This window comes from Leucopleurus acutus, assembly GCF_964270905.1.
Source record: "Leucopleurus acutus genome assembly, chromosome: 2".
NCBI lineage: Eukaryota > Metazoa > Chordata > Mammalia > Artiodactyla > Delphinidae > Leucopleurus > Leucopleurus acutus.
Window position 1 is genome coordinate 62,441,456 of NC_139143.1, and position 16,628 is coordinate 62,458,083.

General features: G+C 47.2%; 1 protein-coding gene across 1 annotated transcript in view; it reads left to right on the plus strand.

Annotated features, from left to right (window-relative positions):
- KIAA0040 overlaps positions 1 to 13,706 on the plus strand; it is a 33,241-nt gene extending 19,535 nt beyond the window's left edge. Inside the window, exon 3 of the mRNA XM_082834447.1 lies at positions 12,382 to 13,706. Coding sequence (XP_082690573.1) covers positions 12,514 to 12,816 — 303 coding nt within the window. The 5' untranslated portion in view covers positions 12,382 to 12,513 and the 3' untranslated portion in view covers positions 12,817 to 13,706. The remainder of the gene's footprint in view (positions 1 to 12,381) is intronic.
- Positions 13,707 to 16,628: the final 2,922 nt, after the last annotated feature.

Genomic DNA, 16,628 nt, shown 5'->3' on the forward strand with positions numbered 1-16,628 from the left:
ACTGTTCTGGGGAGAAAGAATAAAATGATGTAGCACAGTGGAAAAAACACCTCGCCCTCAGAGAAGGGTGCTCATATCTCTGTTTACAGAAGAGAAAACTAAACTCAAGGTGCTTAAGTGGATGTTGCCCAGACTCCACGCCAGTGTTAGCAAAGGAGGCAAAATTCTTTTTTTTTTTTTTTTGAGGGATAACTTTGCTTTATTTTTACATCTTTAATGGAGTATAATTGCTTTACAATGGTGTGTTAGTTTCTGCTTTATAACAAAGTGAATCAGCTATATGTGTACATATATCCCCAAGGAGGCAAAACTCTTGGTGCATGTTTTCTGGTTTAGGAGAAAAATCAGGAAGTTATCATGATGATCTAGGGACATAAACATGAGGAAGTCTGTAACTTGCTAACAGGCTGGGGGTATTGCATTAGATCACATTTAGCACAGCTGGAATTTTCAGAGTATCGGAGAGACACGATTTTTAGTGTTTAATCCTAAGAGTGACTGAAAGCGACTAATTATTGTCAGAGTCTATGACATGGACCCTTTGGAGACAATGTAATTAAGGAAGAGAATGGAGAAGAGAGAGGGAAGAGGGCGGGAGAAAGAGTAAAGGAGAATAAAGTGTCTAGACATGTTAGGCCATCCATAACAGAAAGTCAAAGAAAGCCTGGATGAAAACCCTTTTAAACTCCTTTAATTGTTCTTAAATTATTCTCTAATTATTTTCCCCACATTCATCTTTGAGTAGAGAGAAGGTGTCGTTTTCCTCCTCTGTATTTCCTAGCATAGCTTAATTAATACTTGATTGATTGAAAGATTGACTCATTCGAACCTGGAGTGAAATGGAGCTTTTTAATTTTCTTTCTGCTGAACCTGAAATAGAGCATATAGTAATTAGGAAAGGATCCCTTGTTATCAGAAAGTCCCAGCCACAATGAGCTCTCTGTAACTGAGCAAAAGGAAGGTAGATGATTATTTAGGAGTTGATAAAGCACACTCCCCACTCCCTTCTGCTTTCAGTGATATGGGAGTTTCTTGATCATTATTTCCTCCTTAAATGAGTTACTTGGCTGGAAGATCCGTCTGGATGGTGGGCTAAATGGTGGATAATTGTCATCAAAGTCTGGCCACAGATGTGACTGATGGCCTCTTTTCTATGTCTTTCATTGCCCCTGCTCTCTCTCCAATGACCTCGGTTGACTAATTTACATTTTTTTTCAAGATCTCTTTTCTTTTAGGACCCTTGGGTTAACCAGCATGACTTCATTCATTCATTCAGGGACATTCCCGACTCTGAGTATCTACACAGAATAAGACAGGCAAGGGCCCAGTTCTCACTGAACTTATTCTCCAGAGCAGGAAGAGAGTCCATAAATGCATACACTACAGTGACAAGAGCATCACGTGTGACTCCGAAACTTTAGAGTGGGAAGAACTACCAAGGCCATAAGACAGGATGGTGTGCTAGAGGTTGATGGGGCTAGGCTTCTTAGATGACTTGGTCAAGAAAGGCTTCGTGTTGAGGTAACATCTGTGGTTACAAGTGAGTGGAAATGCCTTTGTGTGGAACTCTGCATGTTAGGAAGCAGTCGGCCACGCCAAGATCTGAGAGAAAATGTACCAGAGAGACAAACGAGGTCCTGAGGGGTGGACAGCTCTGAACTCTGTGTGTCCAGGGCACAGCGAGTGAGAAGGGGTTACAGGATGAGATTAGAGATGGAGGCAGAGCCAGCTGATGGAAGCACTTGTCGGGAGCATTTTTATTCAATACTTTCGAGGCATTGGGAAGCTGTGGGGGGGGGGAAGGGGGGGCTCGTGTGGGGAGAAGACGCTATAAAGAGGGAAGAGTAGAATCAGAGAGCCTGGTTAGGAAGCTGTGCAGTAATCCAGTTGAGGGGTGATGGTGACCTAGCCATGAAATGGACAGAAGTGGATAGATGCAGGATATATTCTGGAGATAGAAAGGATGAGACCAGCTGAGGGGTGGGAGTGGTGTGAAGCAAGAGGGGTACATGAGTCTCCTGGGGCTACCGTGACAAAGTACCGCAGGCTGGGTGGCTTAAACAACAGGAATGTATTGCCTCACAGCTCTGGAGGCTAGAAACCTGAAATCAAGGTGTCGGCAGGGTTGGTTCCTTCTGAACCAACAGCTTTCCTTCTGAAAGCTGTGAAGGAAGGATCTGTTCCAGGCCGCTCTCCTTGGCTTGTCAACGGCCATCTTCTCTAAATGCCCCTTCATTGCCTTCCCTCTGTGCAAGTCTACCTCTATGTCCAGATTTCCCCTTTTCATAAGGAAACCAGCCATATTGGATTATGGACCCACTTTACTCCAGTATGACCTCATCTTACCTAATTACATCTGCAAAAATGCTGTGTCCAACTAAGGTCATGTTTTGAGATAGGGGTTAGGGTTTTAACATATAAATATATCATATATATATGATTCTTTGTGCTTTTCTGTATGCTTTTAATTTTTCAAAGAAAACAAATAATTACAATGTAGTCAACAAGGGCTGTGATGGTAGGTTATTGGCTCCATGAGAGCTCAGAAGAGAAAGAAATGGATTCAGGGAGGTCTGCAGGCAGAGGACTGACAGTCACAGAAGACCTCCCAGAGGAGGCTGGAAGGACAAGGAGTTTCCCTGTGAACGGACCAAGGGAAGAGGTGAGAAGACATTCCAGGCAGGTGGAACAGCACGTGCCAAAGAATGGCAGTGTGAGACAGCAGGAGGCTCGGGAGAATTTGAAGAAATGTGGCAACAAGGGTGGTGGTGGGAGATGAGGCTAGGGTGAGAGCAGAGACCAACAGCTCACAAGCGATTTGTCCCCCTTGCTAAGGAGTTGCGATGATCATGCAAGTGACGAAGAGCCAAAGACAGGCTGAGCAGGGGGAGCATGACCCCATTTGGATTTTAGAAGATGAACTGAAGGAAGGAAAACTAGAGAGCAGTCTGAGGGCTTGGACAAATGAGATAACAACGAGGGTGGAGAGGAGGGTGCCTGTGCTCCTCGGGGTCCTTTCTCTGCTTCTCCACCCTCTGCCCTCTATACTCGTACCACCAGAGCTGCCTGGCTTGAACCCTGCTTCTGCTTCACCTCCAGCGCTCTTGGGCTCCAGCTCTCTCCTAGATTATGCCAAGCTCTTTCCCACTCCGGGCCTTCACCCTGCTGTTCCTGCCACCTGCGCACAACTGGACCCTTGTCATCCCTCCAACCTCAGGTCAAAGTCACCTCCTCAGAGGCCATGCGGACTGTTTGCTTTATAGCACCAACAGCATATCTTGGCTTCTTTGTTTGTGCACCTGTTTACTATCTGCCTTCTCCCTGCGGGAAGTAAGTAGCTTTACCATATCTGCATCATTCGTGACTATATATGCAGTGCCTGGGAAGGAACTGACACATACTAGGAGCTCATTAAATGCATTGGCAGAAGGAAAGAAGGGAGAGAGGGAAGGAACAAAAAGACAGTTTGGTGTGGGGGAAGGATGGAGGCTCATGTCCCACTCTGCCCAGTGATATGAGATCCACGGGGGGTGAAAAGGCTGTATCCACACCCTCATACTGCTGCTTCTGAGTGATGCCTGTACATGTTTTAATTCTGAAAGGGTTGCTTTGAAAAAGAATGATGAGTGCAGTAAGAGTCTCCTTACTACAGGAAAACTATAGAGAAGGGAGAAAATAAATGCCTTTTAAAGGAGACCTAAAGAATCAGTCACGACTCCAGAACCATCCCAGATTCTGAAAAGGCAAACAAAATCATCATTAGCTAAGAAGTCGAGGGTGTTTCTTTGGCCAGCCTATTCCTTTGGGGTCAAATAATAAGGGCACACATCTATGGCCAGGCGTGGCTCCAAGAGGCTCTACGTCTACTGACTCATTTAGTCTTCACAACAGCCTACTATTATCAGCTCCATTTTACGAATGAGGAAAGTGAGCCCCTGGGTTAAGTAACCTGCCCAACGTGATAGACTTAGTGAGTAGCCGCATCAGGATGCGAACCCAGGATATTTGGTCCCGGAACCGGCACTCTGAAGCACTTAGCTAAACCCCTCTTGGGTCAAAGCTGCACCACAGACGAGTTGTTCAATTATCACATATTTGTTATAATCGCTGCCAACGTTAGCTTTTTGTCACTTGTATGAGGTAGGACGGGCTAATTGCTATAGCGAATAATCCTTAAATCTCAGTGGCTTCCCCCGACAGAGGTTTCTTTCTCATTCATTCCACTGTTCACTGTGGTCAGCGAGGTGCTCTGCTAGCAATCATTCAGGAACATCTTCCATCTCTGCTGTCCCAGGGGCCCTGGAGTCCTCCCCTGGGCCCTTTGCATCTGGCCAGCCAGTGAGCAAGCAGAGAGAGAATGTGGAGGCCCTTGGGGGAGATTTCAGGAGCCAGGCCCATGTTCCTTTGGCCAGAACTCAGTCACACAGCTCCAGAGGTGTCAGGGGGCTGAGAGGCATAGACTAGCCTGAGCCCAGGATGAGGACGTGGTGGGCATCTTGCCTAGTGCTGCCTCAGTAGTTACCTGTGCGGACTTCTGTAGGGGAAACCTGGCAGGAGGGGTGCTGGGAGTCAGAAGACATTGGTTCTGGCCCTGAATCCACCAGTTGTCAACTGTGTGACCTCCAGCAAGTCACAGCTTCTTTTGGTCCCAGATTCCTTATCAATAAAGTGAGGGAACCCAACCAAAGGACACACCTCTGGATTCTTCCAATTCAGAATGTCTACATGACAAAGCATCATTTTATTATTTTTAATAACCATGGTACCTTAATCGTTTCTGTACTGATGACCTATTTGTGCTTTTGTTCAAAATTGCAACCATAATTACAACATTGATTCTGAGGGAAAATACTATCTATTTTCTTCTAATCCTCAATATCTAGTTCCATACCATGTATGCATACTCTGGGGGGAAAAAAAGAGGATCCAATTTTGTATTTGGACTAGTTACTTGAAGCAATTAATTAAATTGGGGGAAATACAGACATCCATTTCATCATGCCTTTTTAAGTTAGGTTTTAAGTTATAAGCGTAATATTCCACTAGCAGATTATTTTCTGTAATCTGACAATTTTTGTACAAAACAGTACTTACATCTATTAGAGGGCATCTGAGCGTGCCAGGTTAGCAAGGTGAGAAACATCAAGAAAATATATATCCAGAGCAGTAGAGTTAATAACTGCTGACTGAGGTTCCACCCGCGCCCTAGCTGCCAGAGAGCCTTGGTTTCTGAAGTGTGTGATATTGTAACCACAGGGATTTTGCAAGGACTGCAGGGTAGTTTTGGGAGCTGGGACAAGGTTTGGGCAGGCAGAGTGGAGAGGCCTGGGGCTGAAAAAGAGGTTTTAAACCCTCAGGAGATGATGGCGAGAGTCAGGTAGAGCCTGTTGGATGGGATTCCTATTTTAGGAATATACCAGAGTTGGAGACCAGAGAGGAGACTAGGGCTAGAAGAAGAAGAGCAGAGCACAGCCCAGAGACAGTCCTCATGTCCCTCCACCTGACAGTTCTCTCACCGCATCCGCTGGAGAACACCCAAGTCAGGCACTTATCCCACCCAACGCCACCACCCTCACCCTGGTCCCAGTGCCATTTTCCCTGAACAACTGCAGTCGTCTCCTCCCCCTCCTGCCCTTGCCAATCTGTTCTCTCTCACCCCAGTGACAGTGTTCTTTATGAAACACAGATCTATTCTGTCCCCTCCTTGCTTGAAATCCCATGGCCCTTACAGTACACACCAGCCATTGACATGGCTTAGCAGGCCCTGAAGGTGTAGGGCCACCTGCCTCGAGGGCTTCACGTCACCCCACTGTCACCCCTACTCACTGCTGCTGCGTCCAGCCACACTGTCCTTTCAGGTCCTTTGCAGGAGAAGCAACAGGTCCAATTGTTCACATCTGAAAAAAACACAATGAACACATTATTTCCTGTGTTCCCAGACTTTGGGGTGAGGGGACAATTTATCATGTATTAACAATTGAACTCACTGCTTTAAATTTAGAGGCGCTTCATCTGAGAAGGTATTGGAGAGTTGAAAGAAAACACATCACACATATTACCTGAAAGTGCTTTAGATAAGTTTAGTCTATGTCCTCAAGAGTTTTCAGACGCCCTGACCACATGTGTACTGCTTTTGTCATTCATATCTTAGTGAAGCCATCCCCACCCAGAGCCTGCCCTGGCTTCCCTGATGGGTATCACTCACTTTCACAGCATCCCGGGCTTCTCCTTCATAGCAACTATATACTTACACACCGGTCTGCGGGGTTCTTTGATGAGTGTTTGCTTCCCACACCAGACTTTGCGCAAAAAAGGGACAAGGATTGAGCCTGCCTGCTCCTGGATACCCAGGACCCAACACAGTTCCCAGCGTGTACTAGGTGCCGCATAAGTAGTCCCTGAAGGAATGACTGAGCAGACTCTGTCCTGATTGTCATTTCCTTTTCACCTCTTAATCCCCTCCAGGCCAGCTTGCTTACTCCTTCCCCTGCGCCGCTCCCATGCCCTTTACACAGAGTTTGACCACAGGACGCTTGATCACACTGTGCTTCTGCTATTTTTTTTTTTTTTTTTTTTTTTTTGCGGTACGCGGGCCTCTCACTGTTGTGGCCTCTCCCGTTGCGGAGCACAGGCTCCGGGCGCGCAGGCTCAGCGGCCATGGCTCACGGGCCCAGCCGCTCTGCGGCACGTGGGATCTTCCCGGACCGGGGCACAAACCCGCGTCCCCTGCATCGGCAGGCAGACTCTCAACCACTGCACCACCAGGGAAGCCCTGCTTCTGCTATTTTTGTCTCTGCTCCTTACTAGACAGGGAGGAGCTCAGGATCTGAATGCACAGGCCCAGACACATAGTGGGTGTTCCGTGAATGTTTATTGCATTGAACTGTGACCTCCACGAGAGTAGCTCTGGCCCAGATGCCCTGACTACACAAGAGCAAGAAGTAACACCCAAGGAGGCTCCCTGCAGCAGGCCCTGGTGCTGCTGTGTATAAAAATAAACCTCTTTCCCACCTCTCCTCGCCCATGATCCATCCATCCTCTCACTCAGCACATGGCTTCTGAGCTTACAGAAAAGGGTCATCAGCTCAACCTGCTCATTCAGCAGTTTTTGAACCTGATAATTGTCCAGAAACACTTGGGTTGTTTGTTATAAACATAAATTCCTGGGCATACCCCAGACCTACTGAATCAGGGTCTCCAGGAGTGTAAGTCGGGAACCTGCATCCTTTAATCCCTTGGTGACACACTTGGTGACTCCCTTCCCTGGCCAGAAGGCCATCCTGCCATCACCTGAGATCTTTGGGTGAGGAGATAAAGCAAGCACAGTGATGACCACAACACAAGAAGGGAAGGTCTTTGCCCCCAAGTTACAATTATGAGGTGACCCCCCACACATACCCAGGAGTCTGCAGCTGCAGCAGAGGAATCTTCTAAGGCTCTGAGAGAAACCTGACCCTCCTGCTTCACCCCACCCCCTACCAGAAGGCCAAAGGTTTAAAGCATTTGGAAATCACTCTGGAGAAGGTTTCAGGGATTTCAACTGGGCGCCATCATGATCCTTATCATTAACATTTCTAGAAAGCATTTGCTATCCAACAGACACGTTCTTCAGCTTTACATGCATTATTTCACCTAACAGACAGAAATTACAAGAGGCCGGTGCAAAGTAGAATGCCCTTCCCCCTTCCTGGGGAGCTCCAGAAGCAACAGCAGGCTGAGGGCCAGCCCTAGACACAACTCTGGAGCAGCTCTTGGCTCTCAGGGATGGATCAGACATCCCTGTGGCAGGAGCCATCCCAGAACACTTCCAGGGGTTCCAAAGCCTGGAGGGAAGCTGGGGCCTGCAGAGGGCGAGGTGCTCTCCCCAGGTCTCACTTTGTGAGCTCAACAGTCCTCCAGACACCATCAGATGTTCCCCAAGCGACCCTTTTCCATTCCTGTTGCTGGATGCCAGAGTCTAGAATTACAGTCACAGAATTGCAGACCAGTTCTAAGCGGGGAGGTCATCTGTGAAGCCCTTTTCATTTGAATGGCGGCGGGGGGCGGGGGGTGTCCATGGTTCTCTGGCCATGAAGACAGGGCTACAGGTGAGGGATGGGGAAGAAGAGCTCAAGGCTAGAATTAGTCCACTGTTACGGGGAGATCACTCGCTATTTTATAGATTATGTTTTATAGTATTTTACAGTTTACGAAATGCATTAAACATGTTGAGCTCTTAATCTTCAAAACCTCATTACAAGGGAAGCTTATTAGCTTCATTTTGTAGCTGAAGTTCGGTAACTGGCCAAGGTCACAAGAGTTGACCCAGGGCTCAAACCCAGGTCTTCTGGCTCCAGGATCTGTGTTCTCCATCAACACCTCACATGCAGGCAGACAGACGCTTGTGGGAAGAGTGAATGGATGAAGGACTCTCTCCCAGCTAGATACTATGAAGGATATAGAGATGAATACTGCTCACTTTCAAGAAAACTGAAAGGACCTTTTCCCCTCTTCTCCCTCCTCATAACCACCCCCACAACCACAATCAAGGTTGGTTAGCACCTACTGTTGGTTTTACAAGAATAGATGAATTGTTTTTCAAACAGTGTGGGTGATACTTGAGAGCCAACCAAAGGATGGGGTCTCCCGAGAGCATTTCTAAGGCTCAAAGTGTAGCTCGTTTTGCAAAAACGTTCATAGAAGCTCTAACTTTTCATTCATACCACCAAGGAGATATTTGATTGTTTCCTGGAAATGCTAATAATGAAAAGCTCATAAATACTAATGAAACACTGTAGATGAGCAGCGCTCAGCAAGTAACGTGGGGGGGCCTAGAAGAGAATTCTTAGATTAAAAAATATAAACAATACCTTTTAATTGAACTTTCCCCAGACAGGGTTCCCAACTCTTAATGAATACTCTCTTTGGATATGGAGAGTAGACGCAATTAAGTACCTTCAGGAATCCAGAGGGGAATCATTGACTTAGCTTTAGCTTGAAAAGAAATCTGTTTACTCACAGGCTATTTTAGGTGCCATGGGATGGATGAGTTTGAGACAAAGGTTGGGATGGGTGGGAGGGCCTGGAACATTGAACTAAAGAAATAATTCAAAGGCATGCTTTTATTTCATCCAACTAAGCATCCTAAGTTGGAATTTGCTTCTTCTATTTGCCTTCTGGCATGATCCCTCAATGATAATAAGATCCCTGGAATGTACGAGGCTCCATGATACCAGAAACCTTATCATTGTCGTTCATTCCTGAATGCTCAATACCTAACACAGTGTGTGGCACATATTAGGTGCGCAATAAATGTTTGCCAAATGGATGAAACATCTTCTCTTAAAACACCTACCAGAAGTTTTCAGATTCTGTTATCTTTTTCTGAAGGGCAGCTCTGATCACAACATTACAACAGGATCACAACATCCTCCTGTTATAAAACCCCCCAAATAAACATACCCTATGAAGGCCCCCTCTACCTTGGCCACAGCCTACAGTCCTTCCCTCTCCCACCCTGAGCTCCAGGCTCACCAGAAGGCCCCTCATTCTCCTGCTGATGTTCTAGAATTTTCACTGCCTGGAATCTTTGAACATCCTTTTCACACGTTTTTCTGTCAAGATCCTACTCATCTCTTAAGATGCTCTATTCTCAAGTGGCTCCACTTTTATGAAACTGCCCTAATATTCTCCAAGGGCTTGATGCCCTTCTTCTCCCTCCCTGGCTGAACCCAAGAGTGGGCTCTGATTTACATATACTCCCCACAGAGACCAGCACGACCCCTGGCACAGCAAAGTTTGTCAGCAAGTGTTGTCTGCTGCTGTCTAATTGAATCACAGAAGTGCAGTGCAAGGAACATCTGGTCCCCGAAAGTGTACGTGTAGGGTCAGGTTAGAGAAAAGCACCTAACAACACAGCAGAAAAATCCCTCTGGATGGGCCAAAGAATACTGGGCCACGCAAGGCTGAGGTCAAAGCAAAGGTTATAGCAAAGGGAGAAGGAGAACCCAGAGGAGAGGCAGGTGGTGTGAGAAGGAACAAGCAGCGAAGTGGCCCCGCTGAGGGGCTATGGGGAGACCAAGGGTGGTTTTCCCCTATAAAAAGCCTGTATGTTTGCTGGTGTGTGGCAGGTCCATGGCGCGAGATGTGCCCAGACACTCAGAGGGGCTCAGGCAAAGCCTCCAGCAAGGAGATAACTTCTCAGGATGCTCTTCTTTGTTGCATGTTGAATTTAAGTTCAGGTGCCATATGCTTGCTATAAACCTCCCCTTGGGCGGGACTGGATTTTTACTGTATGTATCTTCATGCATTTGTGAGGTGTCTGACAATGCGAAATAAACCTCTTTGTAGTCTTCTTCTGCAACAGACGGGCATAAATGTTTCAGTCAACCTGAGGGATAGCAAAGGATTGTAAGATTCTATAAATTCTGGGCTACTTGCCAAAAATGGGTTAATTCCACACAAAAGAATAGGAGGCCCAGAGCAACACCTGTGAACGGCTCACCTCTCGGGGATCAGGGGCCAAACCTCCCAGAATCCATAAGCCCAGCTGTGCCACTCCCTCACTGCGTGACCTCCGTCTCTTCAGCTGTAGGGTGGGGGGAATAACTGTACCTCTTTCATAAGGTTGTGATGAAGACCAAATGAGTCGATAGGTGCAAAGTGCCTAGAACAGTGCCTGGCACATAATAAGGGCTAGCTTACAGCATGATGTCAGGCTCCATGGGCCAAATGGCACAGGTACCAATTTATACAATTGCATAAACTGTATAAATAATGTTATGAGGGGATAGGTCCACATGCCTGCAGACCAGGACGGAGATCCTGGGTGTGCCTGGATGGATACATGGGCACTGGGTACATAGGACACTTATAGAGTGTGTTATCCAAGGAATTAGACCCCCAAGGACAACCGCTGGGACACCACGTGTAACACACCACCCAGGTGTGTAACACACACATTTATGCTCCAGTGCAGGAGAACCCAATAAAGCCCAGACTTCCAAATGATTCTGGACCCAGGTCCCCCAGTGCTTCCCTCCATTCACAATGCACCATCCCATTGCTCACTTAAAAGAGAATTTACATGAAGGTGATTTAGAAAAGTAGCAAATAAAATACAAATATAAAGTCATCATCCTTAGTTTTTCTGCTCGCCCAGCAGCCTTAGGAGAGGGCTGGACCCATTGTTCAGAGGTCTGGGTGTTCATCACAGCTCTGTGTGTCCTCAAACATGTCACCTCAACACTATGGGCCTCAGATTCTGCATCTTTAAGTGAGAGAGCTGGTCAGGATGATTTATAAGGTCTACAGCCTAGGCAATGTCTTTTTTATTGTCCTGAGCAATGTCTTATGCCAAGAAGTCTCTTCAATTTCTTTGAATTATTCTTGTCCTCCAAGTCTTGTTTACACCCGAGAACCTGTGGATTCCAGAACTGAAGGCGCCTCTAAGACCTTATACTTGAGGGCTGAGGCCTGAGATACAGGTAGAGAGTTGGAGAAGGTGCCACAGGAAGAGGGGCCACTCTGGACAAGCAACCAGAACAGTCCCGGCTGTAAGCTGAGCTCAGAACAGGAGTAGAGAGACATCCAGGGACCTCATCGCTGTTTCCAAGCACCATCACTGATCAGCCTGCAAAACTCTTTCCACTGCAAAGAAAGGGAACAGGCAGGGAAGGAGACTTGGGAATCTTTGGCTGGGGGACAGAAAGCAGAGACAAGGGTAATGAGGGAGAGGAAGGTAGAAACAGAGAGAACTGGTTTCCCACACAAAGCACGATGAGGCACAGGAGTGGGGTATAAGGAGGGGGGAGACATGGAGCAGGGAAGAGAGCATGAAGGGACAGCAAGGAAGGCAGGAGTGAGGCAGGATGAGGACTGATGACCTCCTAGCCTGGGGAGGTCCAAGTCCCCTATGACAGCCAGCAAGACTTGGACATTCTATCTTGTGCTTAAGCTTTAATTAGTGTTGAAAATGGCAAGTTCATAGAAGGTCAGATATGGAGCTGTCCTGTGGGGAGTATGTATTCAACACCTATCAGGTGAGCTGCAGTGGAGAACTGCTCCTGTAGAGGGTCCAGGGACCCTTAACCAGAACACTGTGAATACACACATTGATTTATTTATCTGACAATTGCAGAGCACTTACTATGTGCCAGGTCTGATATGCTATTAATTTTTATATCCTAAGCCCCATACAGTTGTACATAGCAAGAATTAATTAATACTTAATTGACTAAATGCATGTGTTTATCTTGTTTATAGAGTCTCAATACAATTTCAGTGAACTCTGGAAACCTTTGATTTCCTCCCATTTCCTAAGCCTAAAATCGATGATATTATTAAAAATCACAGACCATTCCCACTGCGTATCTCTTAAATTATCTGTTTTTCTCTCTTTAGGTGCTATCTGTGGCATGCCCAAACCCAAAGCTGGTAGAGGAATAAGTTACAAGTGGGCAATTCTGCAACCTGTCACACCCAGGCCTTGCTGGTGAGCTGAGAGGCTCCTCTGGTCCCATCTAGCCAAGCACCATGGAGAAAATCAGCGCCTTCTTTAGCGCCATCTGGGACACCATCTCGGCCAAACACCAAGAGGGCCTCTTCAACAGCATCTGTCTAGGCATCCTCCTGGGGCTGCCCCTACTGGTGATTATCACCCTCCTCTTCATCTGTTGCCATTGCTGCTGGAGCCGGGCAGGCAAAAGTGGCCAACAGCCAGAGCGAAACAAGGGGAAGAAGAAGAAGAAAAAGAAGAAGAAGGCCGAAGAAGACCTCTGGATCTCCGCTCAGCCCAAGCTTCTCCAGATGGACAAGAGGCCATCACTGCCCGTCTAGTTAGACAGGAGGCAGAAGTGTCCTCCCCTGGGGGCTCAGCTGCCTTCCAACCACACACAGGGTAGGGAGGAGAAATCCCTGAAGTGATGCACTCACATCCACAGAGGAGCTACTCAACCAAGGAGCAAACCTCAGACTGAGTATCCCCATGGAGGACATTCCCGGGGAACACGTGGACAAGTCTTAGGTGCTGTCTCAGCATCTGTGCGTCCAATAGCAATGCTCTTTACTACAGACTCAGGCATGCCTTCCACCCACCTCTGGCACATTCCATATGCAAAAGCACAAGGAACATTTATCCATACATCTTGACATATCTCCCAAATGCACACATGCACACCACACACACACACACACACACACACACACACACATTCAGGCAACAGGTACCTGGACAAGTATATACTGTTCATCAAATGGTCACTGAATGTCTACTTTGTACAAGGCACTAAACAAGGCAGTACATTATCTGCTCTTAGAAAAACATCTCATAGGAAAGCCTGGCAGACCCGGGCACACATGCACAATTACATAACCAGACAAGAGGCCTACGCACTGTCAGTGCCGTACACCACTCAGGTTAGAGATGTATGCTCTTCTGTTCCCATCCCTACATAGCCTTTTACTGGGGATCTTCATATTAGGACATTCCAGCAACCTGGTACAGCCCCTGTTCCTGTATATTGATACAGACACACCAAGTTCCTGTGCTTCTGACCTCTCACCTGGGAGGAAAAGTTTAAAGTGTGATGGATCAAAATTCATCGAAAGCTATTGTCTTGCACATCATGACAAGGTCCTCAACACCACCGATGGCTGTTTAATGTAGTCCAAGACCTCTCTTTGAGATGCTACCCTCAGAACCACTCAGCAAGGCTCCCTTCTCCAAGCAAGGACAAACGGCTCCTGGTAGCGACCGCTAGGAGGCTATGGAGACCGGGTGTACGCCATCCACTTCAGTGGACTACCGTTGTATACCTGTGCCATGTATGTTTCACAGATGGGAAGGGGATGCTACCCCTGAGCTAGTGATCCCCTATGAAACCAAAGGTTTTCAGCAGGGAAGGAATTAGGGCAATCACAGGTACAGTCTCACAGAAGGCACACTGGAAACAATTTCATAAGGTTGTCATGGATGCATGGTATGTTGCAGATGGGATGCAGAAGTTACAGGGTTTAAATGAAAGTAGGACGAAGCTATACAGAGGTTGATCAATATTTATTTTGACGCTCAGGCAAGTGCCTTCCACACAGTCGGTACTCACAACTGTCTGTGGATGCTGTCGGATATGGGATGATGTTAAGGGTAAACTTGTAACACCTCCCCAATTCCCCCAAGTGACCTTCCCTTCTAAGTGAGCCCACTAATTGCTGCAACAGATGGAAGCTGGGTATTGAATTCCGTAGGAGGAGGGTGCATGCAGGACCAAGGGTCGGGTTGACAAGTCTGCCCTGAGAGCCATGAGGACATGTAAGCTAGGTCCGCAGTGAGTTGAGGAGAGTGTCTTCCCACCGGGCTGAGGTTGGGGGGGCCGAATTAATCCACTCATAGGGTGAACTGGTTGGTATTTTGATTGTATTGTGACCATATCACAAAGATGGATAATTTCCAACTTGGGAGCAGGCTGGGCTCTAAAAGTTCATTTGCAAATCTGCTGGGTAGCTCTCTTGAAATATTTTCCCACGGAAGCTCTTCTAAATGGTGGTGAAATTGCAATTTAATTAACAATGTAGCTCAACTATGATATTTATAGAAGCAAAAGCTAAATTCTGAAAGACTGTGTTCATGGAAAAATGTATTCTATTTGTTCCCTTGGGCTAGCTGGTACTCAACTGCCCTCCAGGTAAAGTCCAGGTCTAGTCCTATGGAGGGGAGGTGTCTGGTAGCAACCGCTGCACCAAGGTCTTCTGACAGATGACCCTGTGAAGCATAATTCAGGCCTGCTTGTATTTTAAAAACAGTCATGTTCACCCTCTCACCCTAAGTGGCCTTAAATACCCTGGGCACTCAGGCTCCTTATGCATAAACCTCTTTGACCAGAGAAAGGAGCACCCTCTGATGCTCTGTCCCCTTGTCATGTGGAGACTTGTCGTAGAGCATCTGGCTGTCCCTTTCACATCCCAGGATGACTTGTCTTCTCCCCACACAACATGCACGTGACTCCCCACATACCCCACTGCCCAGCAGGGTGAGGTGCTCTTTCAGTCTCCAACTCTCAGCCCCCCTAAAACGGATGACTTGGGGGAGACGTGGAGGCTGACGGCCGAGACTGGTGTCAGATATAATCTAGGAGAGAGGATCTCCGGGATCAGGGACCGCACAAGTGCCATGGTTGCCTTGACAACCGGCTGCTAGTTTGAATTGAATAGTAAGAGAGCAGTCGGTCATCATTGCCATGACAAGGCCTCTGTCTCCAGGGGCAGTGCCCCTCTGTCTCCTCACAGAATGGACCTGCTCTACGTCCAGGTATGAAACACCCAGAAACACACTTCTCAGTTGCTTCTGTACCCAGGTTTGGAAACCCAAACCCTGAAAGAGGCTTATCTTTTTCCCACCCAACCTCCCCGAAAACCTTCACTGGAGTACCGAGAATAGTCCCGGAGTGTGATACGCCCGCAAATTTCTGTTGAATTCGTGGGCGCATGAAAGGAGCTCAAAGCAATTATTGGAGTCCACTACCATTTCTTCCCACTTCATTCTCATCTTTCTCTCCCCTGTTTTCTTCTCTTATTCCCCTCCTCTCTAGGCACCACCCCAGCTCCATTCCTCTATCCCTCTCCATCTTTACTCCTTCTTCCCAGCCTCTGTCCCAGAACTGCCACTGGCAGCCAGGGGTGCCTCAGGACTGAAGCCTGCTTGGCCCATCTTGGGGAGGTTAAGCTAACAGAGGGCAAAAAGGATGGTAAAGAAGAGGCTTCCTAAACCAGCCCAGGCTGGGGGAGGAGCCCCCAGGCCCAGGACTTCTGAATGGTCAGAAGAGGTCTTTCTCCCACTGCTTAATGGATTCGCTTTGGGTTTCTTGGGGGGAGGGGAAGATGCAGAAAAAAGGGCAGTTACCTCTTCAGGAAGAATACAAATGGTCCAAGTTGTATAGTATTTGTCAGTATTTTTTTTTTTCTGGAAAATTCAAACACACCAAGAGAAGAACTTATTTAAATAAAATACTTTGAAAATGAAAAGCCGTGCCTGGCCTCCTTACTTATGGAATCAGATAGTTATTTTCTTGACATCGGAGATTACCGTCTCCCAGACATCACTCAGAATGATGGATGCAATGACTTCCTCTAGGACACCAAACCCCCAGCCATCCCCAGGCACTGCCTTCCCCGGCAGAGTCAGAGGTCCAAGGACCAGGGATGAACTCTCGCACTGCTACCTGCAGAGCAGACACCTCGAAGACTAGGCACCCTCAGAGGTGCCAGGTGCAGAAAAACACACTGATGTTCCTTGGCAACACTTAGAGAACGTTCCCATCAATGAGGTCAATCAATGTCCTCTTAAAGGAAAAAGGGGAAAATAGCAAAGACTAAGTAAAAACAGACTTCTGAGTTAAATATGGTGCTGGAAAGGAGAGAGACCAAATGCTTCTATAGTAGCTGCAAGGGAGACAGACAGATAAATAGAGGAGAGTAGGTGGACGATATAGAAATAGAGACAGACAGACACACACGTGTACGAGTGTATAAATGTATATCTTTTTCAAGTTGGCCATCGCTTTTCATTGGTTAAGAAATGTAATGAGTTAGATGCTCCTGATTCCTCCCTTGATGATGCTAAGCTGTCATTAAAGCAGAAACTATCTAGAGCAGTG